The following is a 16,478-nucleotide window of genomic DNA, read 5'->3' as shown; positions in this document are numbered from 1 at the left end:
CTATTGATTACTCATGCCATGGAGACTTGGAGAGTTGAATATGTGCCGGATGGGCACCCAAATGCATTTGGGTCCCCATCCGGAATCAATGGCGGTACATTTATTATAATTAAATTATTGTCTTAGGAATGTGACTAAAACAAAACAAAAAATATTTATATTATAACTCAATGTCTCGATGCTGTCGATGGCATGAGTAATCAATCCCCACTTTCAAAAATAATTCTAAAATCTTTAATAATGACATGCACAAAACGGGGACACCAGGGTTAATCTGGTTATGGAAGAACATTGCATATTATTTATTGACAGGGTCACAACCCAAACTTTTTATTATTCTCAAACTGCCAAAATTACAAAATATTTAATTTCATATATCTAATTTGATTAGGCTATAATTATTACTTCTGCACTGACATGATTGTACTCACTGTAGGCCTATAATGTAGATATGTCAATGATTAAGAAACAAATCAATTTTATTCAACTTTGATTTGATATGCTACTTTTCATCTTTGCAGGGGGGGGCTGGGCTATCAAGGCATACTAGCTTATTGTTGTGACATACTGTATGTCACATACATTACACATTGTACAGTATATGAATGCTATTCATCTACCCAGTAATACAAGAACTCCATAATCAATAAACGTTTTTGTGGCTGAACATATACTGTAGGTTTAATTTGGCTGACTAGAAAGAAAACTGGAGCTGAGTGAATTAAATGATTGTCTATCATATGTGTTGATAGAGCCTTTATTGTTGTTGCCAAAAGGAATGAACATTGGCTTCATACATATAGATTGTTATGAATGATTGTGATATCCCAGAGTCGAATAACAAATTGGATAATTGTGCTTTGACTAACAAATGTTCTGCCCTGACTTTTCTACCATTCTGACAAGTGATAATAAAGCGAACACTAAAAGTTAACATTACTGTCTGTTTTATTGTCTGTTTATTATTCATGCATGCCTTAAATTAGTCAGAAGAACTCCAAACAAACTGGATTGCCTTGATGTCCCAGACCAGTCCAGTCTGGCGAGTCCTGGTGTCTGGTGGTCTACAGACACCAGGACTATCAGGGCTTTCAAGCTCGATATCCAGAAGAGAACCTCATTTCAGAAAGAACTAGAAACATATTTATTATCTTTAAAAAAAAAACTTTTTACGTCATATTTCTCGCGAGTCAGGACCCCTTAAAAAGGGTCTGCGACCCCAAATGGGTTGTGTTGTGACCCTGTATGGGAAACACGTGATCAGAGGATTTGCTCAGCAGTTAACGAAAGGGTTAAAGTACAAAATCCTATTAGTCCTCTCCTCTGTGGTTGCAGTTTAATCAAGTTGGACACGTTCATCACATGGTCGATGTTTCCCGGATGAAAACTCCCACTCCGTCCTCTGCAGTTACTTACTTACTTTTCGCAGTAGGCTACACAGCAACAGCATGGATTTCATGACGGATCGGGACGTGCAAAAGGTTAGTATTTGATTATAACAATATGGAGTCAGTTTGTTGCATTAAATCCAACTAGACTGAACTCAAAGGACCACATAAGCTCTCGAGCGTCAGCGTGTTTTGCATCCTTTTGAACATTCATGAACATCATATGATTTATAAGCAACATTTGTCTGTCAATAAAAACGTAAATCATCAATCAGTCAATACAACGTCTACGAGCCTGCAACAATTTACTTTAATTGACGGGGGCATGTGTGGGCGTGGTGTGTGCGTGTGTGTGTGTGTGTGTGTGTGTGTGTGTGTGTGTGTGTGTGTGTGTGTGTGTGTGTGTGTGTGTGTGTGCGCGCGCGTGTGCGTGTGTGTGTGTGTGTGTGTGTGCGCGCGTGTGCGTGAGTTGGGGGTGGGGGGGGGGGGCGGTAACAGATCAATTCAGGAATAAACCACTTACAATTTCTAATGTTGGCTAGCCCACTAAACAACTAGGCCTACTGTAAATAGGGTCTGCAACAACTAAATATGATTATATAATGGCAATGTTGCACTGTTATAGTAGCCTATAATTTGTTATTACAACGATAGTAGGCTATAAGTAATTTGTTATCCATCTTGTTTTCAAACTGTAATGTTTTTACACTGAAAGTGACATTTATTACACTGATATGCAACTTAAAGGGGAAGACCACCCATTTTCAATATTGAACTATGTCATTAATGTAGCCTACCTTAGAGGAGTTGTGTGGAAATAGAAAAAAAGTTCCACCCCTTCTGTGTTAAGGTATATTAATTACATAGTTAAATATTGAAAATGGGTGGCCTTTAAGTGGGTCATTTTGTCCCAGTGAGGTATACTGTAATTTGGGGTTTGGCACTGCATCCACTTTCCTCATCATCACACACTCACTGTAGAATGGCTTCATCTCTCACCAATCATCAACAGTTTGAGGAGGATGGCTACGTGGTTATGGAGGGCCTCCTGTCCTCCGATGAGTGTGATGAACTGAAGCAGAGGATGGCAGAGATCGCGGACCAGATGGACGTACCGGAGCACTGTCGAATCACATTCTCCACCGATCAGGATGAGCAACTCAAGTCACAGGTGAACCATGCTGTACAACAATTAGTTTAAGCCTTGGATCAAGCCATCCTGGATCCTGGTGAATCATGACCATGAAACCTTTGATTCTGTGAAGAAGAAAAATAAAGAAAATAAATAAAAATCATTAAACAAATATATAATATAATTAAATATGCATGTTCCCCTCCTCAGAATCAATGGTTTTATGGTCATGGTTCACCAGGATCCTGGATGGCTTGATTCTAGGCTTAAAATAATTGATATCAATATTTTTGTCAAAGTCTATAGATGAATGGGAGATCTTTCTTAGTGGCACCAGTAAACCTCGCCCACTGCTATGGCCTATTGTAACTGTCTTTCTTCATTCTTTCTTGTTCATGCACTGACTCTTGATTCATGCATGTAAAAGATGCAGGTAAGAGTGCCATGTTGTACTCCCTATGCCTAGCCTAATGTAAATCCTCGTTTCTTAAAGCTGTAGTCCATAACTTTAATGTCCTCCAAATTTGTCTCTCAGACCCTTGTTCAAATCCCGGGATTTGAACAAGGGTCTGAGAGACAAATTTGTACTGCTCATCCAACAGACAATCCTGGCTTGACCAGGGGAAATATTGCCCTTCAAGTAGTACTGCTTGTCAACCAGTAGGGGTCCTACCTGACAATAGGGTCCCCCTACTCATTGGAAGAGTAGGGAGACCACTTCCAACCACTGTAGATGTAGGCTACTATTTGTATAGTATTAACATACTCATTAATTATTCTTTAAGATAAAATCGCAGCTTTAAACCCTATATATATAATTAGTTGGCCAGTGTCCCCAGGACTTTATACTAGGTCTGCTAGTATGTCCCTCTGGTTGTACGCAGTGGTGGAAAGTAACTAAGTACATGTAGGCCTACTCAAGTACTGTACTTGAGTATTTCCAATTTTCAATACTTTTACTTCTAATGCCACTTCATCTAAGAGGAAAATATTGTACTCGTACTCCACTAGAATTATTTGACATCTTTAGTTTCTAGTAGTTGCATTCTAGATTTTAATTATTATTACTTGCATAAATTATGTTAACCACTTCAGCCATATATATTGGCCTACTTTGGCTATTTGAAAATAGACAACCTACAAGCTAACAACGCATCGCAATCTGCTATTTTCAAAAGATGTTTATACATGACGAACGTGTGAAATGGGACATACTATGAGTACTTTTATTTTTGGTACTCTTCCCTCAATCAAGTAAATGTTTTACTTTTATACAAGAGTATTTCCTCATGGTAGTATTGATATTCAATTCAATCTTTATTTCAGACCCAGGGAGATCCATATCACAATTTAGAAACAACATAACACAATAAAATAACAATACAATAAAATAAAATGCAAATAGTCCACATTGTTCAGTTTCTGACATGTGCGGCAATGGTTTCAAAGTCGGAGAACCTGACAGACCTGCGTGTAGGGTCTGTTATGACAGTGATTATGTAACTTACTGACCAGATACTCTATACATAAAACTGTACATAATATTGCATAGCAGAGTAGGTACGTACCCTGACAATAACAAACATCTGGCTTACACTGGAGCTACTTTGAGCTCTCGGCAGCCTCATGCAGTCATTATAAGCCATGCACTACATACGTACATGAAAAGAAGAAAAAAAAAAGTTATTTTTCCACCACTGGTTGTACGGTATATCGGCATGGCTCTGATTATCTTTTACAACTGAATCACAGCCCATGCTGATATACAGTATAATAGCCCTTCCTCTCATGTGATTTTCTTGAAGGGATTTCAGCTGCTAGATAGCATTTGTCTCTGTCCTTAACTGTCCTATAGCCTACTATTATTCCTGTGCCAAGTTTGATCAATCCGCCTATATGTCTTATCTCTGTATTGCATTGATGTATCAGATATAATAAATAAACCCTCTGTCTTGCAGGGCAATGCTGACTATTTCATTACCAGTGGAGATAAGATCCGTTTTTTCTTTGAGAAAGGAGTTTTTGGTGAAAAAGGTGAGCGCGAGCCTATTATGTTTATTTCGTAATTTCTTTAAATTAAGGACAGATTTGAAATTTAATGGATAAATCATCGCTTAACTTATAGGAGAATTCATCGTTCCTAAACAAAAGTCCTTGAATAAAGTCGGACATGGTGAGTTTCAGAATGTTTGCTATCTTGTGGAATAAAGACATTTTACATAACTGAAATAAGAAAGAAAATAAGCATAATACTTTTTTTGTTACCTGTAGCTCTACATGCCCATGAGCATGTGTTCAAAAGAGTTACGCATTCACCTCAAATTCAGGTGAGTTAGCTGTCAGCTTAATCATAATAACAATATTGATATTCTATATCATGCAATCAACACTGATATTGAATGTAAACACTCTCCTATAGGGTATCGCTAAGAAGTTGAGTCTTAAAAGGCCTGTGATATTGCAAAGCATGTACATTTTTAAGGTAAAGAGCATGTCATCTATTTTCTAACCTCAGAGAAATATTTTAGGGTGTTAATGCTGCATTCACACGAGCAGTGACAAAGATATGTTATTTTTCCGCACTCCAATACTCGTAGTGAAGCATCAAACAATATGTTGATGTTTTTTCCACTATTTCCATTCCCTTTCTCTCTCCCCACAATTCCTGCTCTGTTCTGTAAATGGGCAAAAACCTCATTACTGCCATTAACCAGTTCCCTGTGCTATTTAATCCTACCCTGAATTTATGCAGTGTGGCTTTGGCAACACTTCAACGCAGAAATGTAGCTGATTATGCTTTGGCAGTTAGGGTCACTGATAATGTGAACGTAGCATAACACTGTCTAAATGATACCACAGCTTCAAAGGTACAGCATAGAAGGAAAAAAAAACACTTTCCTCTTTCCTTCTCCTTTTCAGCAACCAGGGATTGGTGGGGAGGGTAAGCAAACAGCCACGATACACAAATGAACACTGATGGACCCAATTCTAACCTTGATGTCAGTCACCCTACTATTATACACCATCGTAGAACAGTATTGAATGTAAATAGCTGATCTTCAAGCTCACAACGTGACTGATTGTTGTGTTCTTATACTTTAGATCTGCTATTTCTTTATTTAGGAGTTGTATTATTATTTTAAACTTTAGCCAACTTTCACCTATAATGTCAAAATAGGGACACCAGGTTTGGAAGTGGTTAGCAGTAAAACAATGTGTGCCAGAACATAATTAATGTAGTACAGTAGCTAACAGGTTCTGCGCTGTTTCTTAGTGACTCCACACCAAGATGCCACCTTCCTGTATACAGAGCCGCTGGGCCGAGTGATGGGCTTGTGGATCGCCTTAGAGGACGCCACTCTTAACAACGGCTGCCTCTGGTTCATCCCAGGGTCACAAAACAGTAAGCTCAAAATCAGAATAAAACTGACTGCATTTTGTTGCTTGATAACTGAAATATTAACCCATCAATCACTGCATTGTTGTCATACTGGTGGTAGCTTTGTCCCCCCATAGAGAGGCACATTCGGAATCCGTTTCAACAATTGTATTCCTATTTTATATTAAGTGTAAAACACTCCATTGACTGTATGGTATGGTGGAAACCTTGTGTTTCTATATTTCGTGTGTTGAGCTTGTAGAACTGCTATGTCTGCTACTTTTTATATTTTTTTGGATAAATAAACATTATTATATGACGACTTGCTCTCCTTTCCCCAGTTGGCGTCTCTCGGCGAATGGTACGCACGCCAAAAGGCACCTATCCCCTGACGGACTTTGCTGGTAAAGAACAGACCTATGATGAAGAGAAGTTTATTGCCGCTCCTGTTAAAAAGGGTAAGTGAGGTTATTCATTCCCCAACCTTAAGGGGCAACTGAACTGTTGGCTAAGGACAGAATGTATGTATGAGAAGTATGTGAAATAGGCTGAGGCACAATCTTGAAATGGGTCCAGAGGCACACAGTCGTTAGCTGACATGTACACAGAGAGAGTTCAATGGACACTCCACATCTTACTGTGCATGCATTTGTAACTAAAATGTGGTTTTATTACTAGACTTTGTTAAATGACAACTGAATATTACAGTATGTTGAACGTATATCTGAACCATCAGGTGATCGTTTTCTCAAATTTTTCTCCAAGCCTCCAATTACAAGCTACATACCATCTATACTATAATTTTGCGAATGTCTGAGTGTCTGTCACAGCGTTTCTCCTCAGTGGCTGGAGCAATTGATCTGAAATCGCATCACCATAAGCATATGAACACACCTGACATAACTGTGAAGCCTGTTTGTCACTTTCACAAATCGTATGCTGTATATTAGCATTTTTATGGTGTATCTACTATCTATTCTGCATCTAGCTTGAGGCACATCTATTCTGCATCTAGCATGAGGCAAAATGTTTAACCAGCTCTGTGTGTGTGTGTGTGTGTGTGTGTGTGTGTGTGTGTGTGTGTGTGTGTGTGTGTGTGTGTGTGTGTGTGTGTGTGTGTGTGTGTGTGCAGGCAGGCGGGTGTGTGTGCAGGCAGGCGGGTGTGTGTGCAGGCGGGTGGGCGGGCGGGCTTGGGGGGGGGGACAGTATCTCTGTAGCCATTAAACGAAACGGGTTTCTTACATTGATGCTCCTACAGTACATCATGCAAGCACCAGTTAAAGTTACTTTCCATCCCTCATATACTGTGTGCACAGTGCACATCCCATAACCCACACACTGCACATCATTTTGGAGCTCATATCTTTGAACGGGTAAGGGCTATTTTAACTTAATTTGTTAAAAGAACGGAAAGGTCAAAACAACAGGAGAAGGAACAAAACGTTCCCTATAAATGTTTTCATTACCACAATGTGCGGGAGCCCTTTTTTCAACCACATTTCTCTACCACAATTGCAGATCTGCTAACTATATATATATATATATATATATATATATATATATATATATATATATATATATATGAATCTAAATAGGTTTTGTGGGAATTTCGTGGGATTCATTTCTCTTATTAATCTATAATTTTGGGCCTTATCCCCAACATATGGATGCCAGGTTGACTGAAACTGAAAAAGTGCAGTTAACCACGCGAGGTATTCATATTGTCGTTGTCGGGTGGAAACCTTGTATGTCCAAAACCATTCTTTTTGCATTCATCTTAAAAATGATTTAAATAAAATAGTGAAAATAGCTTATCTTATCTTATCTTATATGATGAGGTAGGGCTTTAATTTACGAAAAAGAAAAAGAAAATTGAAACTTGGAGATACGAGGTTTCTGCCCGACAGTGATATGATGTATGTGTTCAGGTGGGGTGGTGCTGATTCATGGTGAGGTAGTGCATCGCAGCGCTGAGAACACCTCTGAAGACTCTCGCCACGTCTACACGTTCCATGTCATGGAGTCCCAGGACACACGATGGAGCCCCGACAACTGGTGAGGAACGCACATTTAGATGTGTTTACTGTTGATTTGTGCATTTCGTCGTTGTCGGGTGGAAACCTTGTTTGTCCAAAACCATTCGTTTTGTATGTATCATTTTCAAAATGATTTAAAAAATCTTGTATGATGAAGCAGGGCTTTACTTTATGAAAGAAAACGCACATATTTGAAACCTTTTCTGCCCGACAGTGACGATTTACAGATCATTGGGTTCTTTGTGGGGATTTGTTTTCATTTGTAGTTATCCCTCTCTTAACTAGTTAATAACTCATTACATTGTTTGGTCTTCAAAGGTTGCAGCCCACAGAGGACCTTCCTTTTCCAGCACTCTACACCAAATGAAGATGTTACGTTTTTTTGCTGCTAGTTCTGAGATGTAATCGGGATCTTATCTTTTCTGAAGATGGAACAGCATTATCCCCCTCAAAACCTTCAGCCTGGACAGTTTTTAATGGGGGTGTAAGTGATATTTATTTGTTAAAATATGTGTTCAATTGTATACATTGGATAGAACTGGTACTAAAGAGCTGGAGAGACGGGAACAAACACATAGCAATGACTATTGGAATATAGAGCTTTAACATTTTAATGAACATATTTACATAAAAACATATCACTTACACACCCTGTAACAGAACACTGCAAACATCCTAACTGAGTCAACACTGTAGGAATAGACCTACTGTGCTATTTTAAATGGTGTTTTGATGAAGGCTAATTTACATTCCTGATCAATTTGAGTGATTTTTTGTATACTGTATATAAGGTGTCAAAAACATATTCTTCTAGTTTAATAAATAATCCAACCTGTTATGAAGATGTATACTATTATATTTCTCAGGCAAATAATGGTCAATATTCCTATTCTAAATATATGTGTCAAGTGATGAATCAATTTTAGATTCTTTATTTTGCCTTTAATGACATTGAACCCCCGTTGATGAACATGGTGGTAATAGATTAAATAGATGGTAAAGTTCAGTTAAATTATTGAACCCACATCTATTTATTTATATGGACCCATCAGACACTGGGTTTATTTCCATCTACTGTACATGCATAACACATAAGAACACAATCTACATCTGTCTACTGTAATGTGAGAGTAAGGAGAAAATAACACAGAAATGTTTGTAAGAACAAAGCAAGCACAAATGGACAGTCAGTCAAACTCTAAGATGGTAATGAGTTACTGAAAAGCCTTTTCACTGTTAGAACGATCAGTTTTTTCAACCCTCACACACAGCTGAAACCCTCTTTTAAAATGTAATTCATTCATTCGTTCATATATATAGGCACAATGTTAAAGAATTTAGAAGTTTTGAAAATAGCCGATCTAAACTAGTCGTGGTGTGTTGTACTGGTACGCTATACGTAGTGTGACCTGTGAAAATTTTCATAGCAAAGCGTAGCCTCTAGTACAAACCATTTCATCCATTGAAAATGTGGTAGTGTATCTCCACAACCACACGCAGGTAGATTATCATATCCCTCCGAAGAAAATCTAGAACACACCCCTGATCTACACGCTCACATATCGCATGTGTGGTGAGTGAGCTTGTAAATCTGATCCATTCTATTTTGTCTATACAGGGACACCTAGTTCAAGGTGGTTAAATGTACATTTAAAATAATCTGAAACCAGACCTGAATGTGATTGATATCAATTCCTATTTTCTGTAAACTAAATGAAGTATTTAAGCACAAAAGAAATCTTTAATGATGCAGTCAACATGCAATACAAGTTTCAGACATATGTAAGTGGCAAGGTTAAAACATATACTGAAAAGGCATAAAGAACTGTTAATAAATGTCATAACCACATTAGAAAATATCAACTTCTACATATGAAGGTGAATCAAATATGTTGGTTTCATGCTAAAGAAAAATAAATAAAAGGTAAATAGTCTGTGGAGAGTTGAGCATAATCATACCCGTAAAATAAATACCAATCCATATATACTGTATGTTTTAATAAACTATTGCTAAACAAGTTGGACAAAATTAATTTGAACTCAAAACATTTGTTTTGGCTGACTTGTTTTGTAAAGTGTGGGATTTAAAGGCTCACTGTCACATCGCTTTCCATATACATACAGAGGGTCTCCTTAAACCAGGGAAATTCATGATTTTAACAAAAATACACGTTACAGTATGAGATTTCACATTAGTGACATGCAAGAGGATAATCATTTGCCGCCATTTAGAAGCATCATCCAGCCCAGGCAACAAACTTAAAAGATACCATGCCTTTTGACTACCTACAGTACTAAATGATAGAAAATATTGATTTTAAGGCAAATATGTCCAGTAGTCAGTCCTTAATATTTCCATGATAGGCAAAAACAATATATTATAATCACATTAAATGGCTCATAACAAAACAACTGCAAGAAGCTCACTTTAAATAATGTTCTTCAAAGGCTACGTATAGAAAGGCATACTGTACATCCTTTTGCAGAAACAGGACAAGATAGAAAATAATAACCAAAAACATAAAAATGTGTCATCCAGTCAACAGTCTGTACCGACATCCATAATCCTGTGATTGTACACCTGTCTGTCAGGTGGAAACCTCATTTGTCCAAAACTGTTACTTCAGGATCAGGGGAAATAAAATGAAATGGCAAAAGTAGCAGATCTACAAGCTAAAAACGCATAGCTACGCACCAAGTTTCGAGCTTGTGGATCTGCTACTTCTGAGTGAAAAAAATAATAAAACATACAAGTAAAATATGAAGATGAGAGGTTTCGGCCCAACAGCAACTATTTTGGCGTGTTGCGAAAGTCCATCTCCTGATGAATAATTCAGGAGTTTGGGGTGTCAGTGGCACAGACCTGTCTGTGACTCGCAAAGAAACCTCAAACGTCTGCTATCAATACAGACACAACTCCAACAATAGCATTTAGAAAGCTCAGTGGTTCTCAAACGTTTTAATTTGAAGGACCCCCATGACTCTGAATGGTTCCATTTGTACACATGCAGCATTTGTCTGACCTTGTTACAGACCTGTAAAAGTCATCTTGGAAATCCTTCAAGGAACCCCAAGGGTTCCTGACCTGGACCCCACTTTGAAAACCACAGAGCCAACTCATCCACTCATGTTTAATAATTATCTTAGGATCAAACAACAATCCATAACAAACTATTACTGAAACGATTCCCATGATCCATATCATGTTTATGTTTACCACATGGTAAAGAGAAGAATTGTTAGTGCCATTTGTATTTGTTTTCATATTATATTAAATAAAACAAGGGAATAATTATGTATCCCATTCTTGCAGTAGTCAGAATGATTTCCCTTATGGAAACCCAGCGTTACATCAATACTGTTAATAATGGCTCGACTTCACAGCTTATACAGAACAGTTCCCATATCCTTTCACTTGATGACAAGGATGCTCATTTCGTTGCTGTCGGGTGGAAACCTTGTATGTAAAAAAAATGTATGGGGGAAAAAAACAACCTGTGTTTACATGGATCCAATGTAGGTATAATATGTAGTCACAAAGCTCTTGTTAATACTTTTCATTGGTTGAATTGATAAAACCCAGACAGACTTAACCACTTCCAACCTGGTGTCCCTATTTTGGGCATGTAATTATTGGCAAAAATGTAAACAGAAATAGCAGAAATAGAAGACCTACAAGCTTACAAGCTTGAGATCTTGTAGATCTACTACTTCTGCAGCTTTTGCATGACACTGCCATACAATGAAGTATGAAGTAGGGCATTAATTTATTGAAAAATACGATAGATTAAATATGGACAGGGTTTCTGCCCGACAGCAACGTTTTGTTTCATACAGCGCTCTACAATTACTATTGTGTTTTGTTGTCACTTTTCTTTTTACTTTCACCTCTCTTTCCTCTAGCGCAAGCTAGGGGAAGGAGGAAGGGGTCAGTCGGCCCCCGTTGTTGTTTGTGCAGTAAGTCCAGTTTAGTATATTCCAGTCAGACTCAGAGCATCAGCAGAATGAAGAGGTACAGTGGGAGGAGGAGGTTGTCTATCTGAGAGGTGTAGGCTTCTAGCATGGCCACCAATGAGATGGAGCCAACAATCCAGGAGTAGGTGGAGTTGAGATTAATGCTCCCATCAAAGATGAGGAATATAGCCACAGCAATTATCTGAGCAAATACAGATGTAGCGGTCCCCTCCATGGTTTTCTTTGTGCCTGGCCAGCGGATTTCACCCATGGTGCTGCCGCACACAGATGCAACAGTGTCTCCAACCCCCACTGCCAGAATTCCTGCATAAGGCACCAAGCCGCCTGCCCCGGGTAGTATCCCCTTAGGAGCACACGGCCCAGGGAACAGCCATACGGGCAGCGACATACCAAGCAACAAGTAGATATGAGTCAGGATGAGGGGGCCAGAGTCCCGCTCATCCAGAAACAAGGTGAGCAGCTGCCTGAGGAGCTGTCCTAGAGGCCGGATCCGAAAGTACCGTACGTATTCCAAGAGCAAGAAGACCGCCAGGCAGCCCACGGACGCCACATGCAGCATTTGTCTGTCATAAACAAGCCCTGGGACATACGTGGCCACCACGATCAGATGGAAGTACTTCCTGACGACAGTTGAGGCTTGGTGCTTCTTAGAGCCAGACTGGCGCTGGTAGTTTTGGTGCAACACGACACACGTGGCCACAGTAGCCAGGAGCACCCAGTAGGCCAACAAGCAGAATCTTCTGTCATTTAACATGACAAAATCCAACAGCCACACGAGCGGGTGCTGGCGGATGAAAAGGGAGAGCCAAGGCATGAGGATTCCTAGTCCCAACACTGCAGTCATCATGTGGAAGAACAATGCGGACACCCAGGTCTCGGACTCCATGAAGCAGAAAAGCAGTGCAAAAAATACCCCCAGTAACAGCGACCCAACCACGACAACTGGCAGGAAATAGTTCACTGGATCACCTTTGACCTCCGCAAGGTTCAGAGAGCGCTTGATGAGCTGGTTGACGATGAAGCTGATTCCCCCGACGATAAGCAGGGCCTCCCCAGGCGTGAAGCTGCGTGGCAGCAGGTACAACACAATCAAGCTAAGGTAGACAAATATCAACAGAACCTCCAGCACCTCAATGACTTCAGATACTGTCAGCATCTGTTTGGTCGTATAAAAAATCGCACTGCCTGCAATGCCCGCTATTACACAAGTGTTTGTGGGCACCGGCCTGGTGACGCCCAATGCAATCAGGGACAGGAACAGAGCCAGCATCATGCCCGTGACGGCAACCACCATGGTGAAGCGCTCAAAGTAGACGTTCCCCGAGGCCGCGCACCGCTCTCTCAGTGCCAGGCCCAGCAGGGGCATCACCATGGAGGCCGGGACGATGCCACTGTTTGCTGAGGGACGGAACTGAAACACAGCACCGCCCGACCTAAGGAGGCGGTCCCATTTATGCTGCACGTAGAAAGCCTGGATGAAAAGGGCTATGCAGGACCAGGAGAGCTGGTTCCACACGGCCATGTGGACACACAGGACCACGGCCAGAACCACGGTGGACTCCACCAGTACGGGGTTGATCTGCATGGCTGCAGGGTGGATGGAGATGGTGGAGGAGAGATCTGGGCAGACGTTCTGAACCACTGATGCCCACTTCTGTCACTTCCTCTCTGTAGCACACGTCATCGTTCGATAGCCACTGTAGATTTTTTGATCTGTAAAATAAACAAATCAGAATATGTTAGTATTCATTCAAGGTGGGTTTAATATGACATAAACAGAATGCATTTTTAACAGAATAGACTTGTGCAGTACCAGTTATCAGAGTACTTCTAGGCCAGACTATGATGTCAGTCATCTATGATGTCAGCGCTATGATGTCAGTCATCTTGATTATTTGGGCAAAGACTGCAGACAGACAGACAAATAAACACACACAGACAGACGACAGACAGACCTGTGGAATCTAATAGAACTAGACAGCCGACCTTTGGGCGCCAGCCCTACTCGGGCACCACGTCCACGCAAGTGGAGAACGATTTGAAAGTCGTTGGTTACATGCTTTTATACGACTTTACCAGATGCACATGTCGGAGGCTCAAGCTTATCTCACGTGTTCTCACACGTCGACACTTATATTGGTGAAGCATTATAAATTGCTTCATATAAATGTTACACAACGCCCAGCCAATCAGTGAAGCCAATGGATTGGGTTAGCCAATCGCAGGAGCCGGTGCCCAGTCTGCCCACATAACAAAAAAAAGAAGCGGCACACAAGTGGCCGTTTGGTTGGGCGGCGCCCGCTCCCAAGTTATGCCCGAGACAGACAGATAGACAGTCAGACAGTCAGTCAGTCAGTCAGTCAGTCAGTCAGTCAGTCAGTCAGTCAGACAGACAGACAGACAGACAGACAGACAGACAGACAGACAGACAGACAGACAGACAGACAGACAGACAGACAGACAGACAGACAGACAGACAGACAGACAGACAGACAGACAGACAGACAAGACAAGACAAGACAAGACAAGACAAGACAAGACAAGACAAGACAAGACAGAGGTTTTGTGAATAAATAGACAGATACTCGTGCAGTACCCGTTTTCAGAGTACTTGGAGGCCAGTCTATGATGTCAGTCATCTATGATGGCAGCACGCACCAACTTGGGAGAGTTCAGGGATCTATGACAGCGGCACAAACGTCACATGTGTTTCAACCAATCAGCAAAGCTGACTGAGAGCCCCTCACACACACACAAACAGAGATTCTGGAAATGTACACGCACGCGCGCACACACACACACACACACACACACACACACACACACACACACACACACACACACACACACACACACACAGTAGCGCAATTCCCAGCGTACAGAGTACAGTACAGTACAGTACAGTACAGTACAGTACAGGGACTATCATGTCGGTCATCATCTCCATATTTGAGCATATCAAATGTCAGATACACACAGATGAACAGACAGAGAACATTCCTGACATTGATAGATAATGGTACTAGAATCTAGTACCTATATAGTATCTATCAATGTAACTAGATAGATAGATAGATAGATAGATAGATAGATAGATAGATAGATAGATAGATAGACAGACAATAGCACCAGTTATTCTGCGTTCCTGGAAGTTTGGGAGTTAACTGTGGAATCAGGCCCAATGAGTCATCATATCATGGCTTAATCATAAACTGAACTTTGAACTTTGTCCAGCAGTGTGACGCTGATGATCATGACCATTCACCTATTTAACGAAAACCACAAAACAATGGTGAACAGATGAGACGGAAAGGATTTGTTTTTTCCCCCCTCAACCTTATACTGTGCATTCAACCTTTTGTTCTTCTGACTCAAAGTGAGAGCAGAGCAGTGGCTGGAATCATCATCCTCAGTGTCCATTTATCCATTTTTCTTTTTAACTATGAGATGATACATTATACATAATGAAACCAAGTGGATCTGTCTGGTTCATTTGGTTCCTTCCCTCTCATGGTTAATAGAGAATGGATGCAACGAAGCCACGGATGCTGCGATCTAAGAGGAAAGCATCGAGCTAAAAGCATCACAACTGAGCTGATTCTACCGAGCAAGCAGAACGTTACAGTCAGAAGAAGAGCTAACTAGTCTTAGGTGCTGAAAACCATTACAATTAACCTTCACATTCATTTAAAATGAATGTGCACCAATGCATACGCACCACATCCGTGTAGTTGTTTGTTCCCTGGTGTTGTGATGTGGGAAAAGATGCTCGCTCCGTTCTTTTCTTGAGACAATATTCTTGCCTCCTCTCCAGTGTCAGACAGTTCAGCTGTCGTTCGATCCTCGCAGCCAGGAGGAGGTGGCCATGTTGTCTGACAGTCAAGTCACGTGGTGTCTACGTCACGGTTCCCAAACACTGGGTCGGGGACCTCTATAATGGTCGGGACCCATTTTTTTGTGGGTCGCGGACACATTTTGTATGGGTCCCTCTATTTTTGTTTCCTCCATTTAGTTTTTAATTATTATTTTTGAGCGGTGGTCACAACGCTCCTATACGTGGCCGTGTGTGTGGGTCTGTCTGTCTCCGTCCGTCCGTCCGTCCGTCCGTGTCTGTCTGTCTGTATGTAGCCTACAGTACCTTTTTTGACCACACATGTTAAGGGAGGGGCGCTGTTGTTCAGGCCAGACCAGACACACCAGACACACACACACACACACACACACACACACACACACACACACACACACACACACACACACACACACACACACACACACAAGGATGGATACCAGTGGCGGCCTGAGTGACATGCATTTTATTATTAATATTTTGTTTAATATTGTTTTAATATTTTTTATAATATATATATACAGGTATATATATATATTTGTTTTGCTGTTGCGCAGCCTCCACGACCACCGCTCAGTTCACACGGGTGTGATTTTTTTCAAAGACATTTTCAATAAACGTTCCCCAAAAAATTAAATGTTTATTAGTATTATTTTTTCCAGTAATTTCATGAAGAAATCAAAGAAAAATCCATTAAATTCCACATTAACGTATTATT

At 40.5% G+C, this 16,478-nt stretch overlaps 2 protein-coding genes across 3 annotated transcripts; one reads left to right on the top strand and one right to left on the bottom strand.

Annotated features, from left to right (window-relative positions):
- Positions 1-1,352: 1,352 nt before the first annotated feature.
- phyhd1 (phytanoyl-CoA dioxygenase domain containing 1) lies at positions 1,353-8,773 on the top strand. The gene is made up of 11 exons (XM_080743018.1): positions 1,353-1,481; positions 2,401-2,559; positions 4,479-4,554; positions 4,646-4,693; positions 4,792-4,847; positions 4,940-5,002; positions 5,440-5,461; positions 5,795-5,923; positions 6,241-6,357; positions 7,828-7,954; positions 8,254-8,773. Exons 1-11 carry the CDS (start codon positions 1,449-1,451, stop codon positions 8,300-8,302), a joined length of 879 nt encoding a protein of 292 aa, XP_080599144.1. The 5' UTR covers positions 1,353-1,448; the 3' UTR covers positions 8,303-8,773.
- Positions 8,774-9,630: 857 nt separating this feature from the next.
- dolk (dolichol kinase) lies at positions 9,631-15,749 on the bottom strand. Of its 2 annotated transcripts, XM_080743072.1 has the most exons (4): positions 15,629-15,749; positions 14,507-14,590; positions 13,724-13,816; positions 9,631-13,623 (listed from the first exon to the last, which is right to left on the bottom strand). In XM_080743072.1, exon 4 carries the CDS (start codon positions 13,493-13,495, stop codon positions 11,924-11,926), a length of 1,572 nt encoding a protein of 523 aa, XP_080599198.1. In that variant the 5' UTR covers positions 13,496-13,623; positions 13,724-13,816; positions 14,507-14,590; positions 15,629-15,749; the 3' UTR covers positions 9,631-11,923. The 2 variants fall into 2 exon arrangements, with proteins under 2 accessions (XP_080599198.1, XP_080599199.1); XM_080743073.1 differs by lacking the exon at positions 13,724-13,816.
- Positions 15,750-16,478: the final 729 nt, after the last annotated feature.

This window comes from Nannobrachium achirus (assembly GCF_963921795.1).
Source record: "Nannobrachium achirus genome assembly, chromosome: 15".
NCBI lineage: Eukaryota > Metazoa > Chordata > Actinopteri > Myctophiformes > Myctophidae > Nannobrachium > Nannobrachium achirus.
The sequence above is the reverse complement of the archived record's forward strand: the minus strand, read 5'-3'. Positions and strand labels throughout refer to the sequence as shown.

What these genes read in the sequence shown, in the direction of transcription:
- dolk (XM_080743072.1), bottom strand. Translation starts at nt 13,495, where the DNA reads ATGCAGATCAACCCCGTACTGGTGGAGTCCACCGTGGTTCTGGCCGTG.
- phyhd1 (XM_080743018.1), top strand. Translation starts at nt 1,449, where the DNA reads ATGGATTTCATGACGGATCGGGACGTGCAAAAG. An exon ending in AGGAGTTTTTGGTGAAAAAG is followed by an intron (nt 4,555 to 4,645) that starts GTGAGCGCGAGC and finishes CTTAACTTATAG; the next exon opens with GAGAATTCATCGTTCCTAAA. An exon ending in AAAGCATGTACATTTTTAAG is followed by an intron (nt 5,003 to 5,439) that starts GTAAAGAGCATG and finishes TCTCCTTTTCAG; the next exon opens with CAACCAGGGATTGGTGGGGA.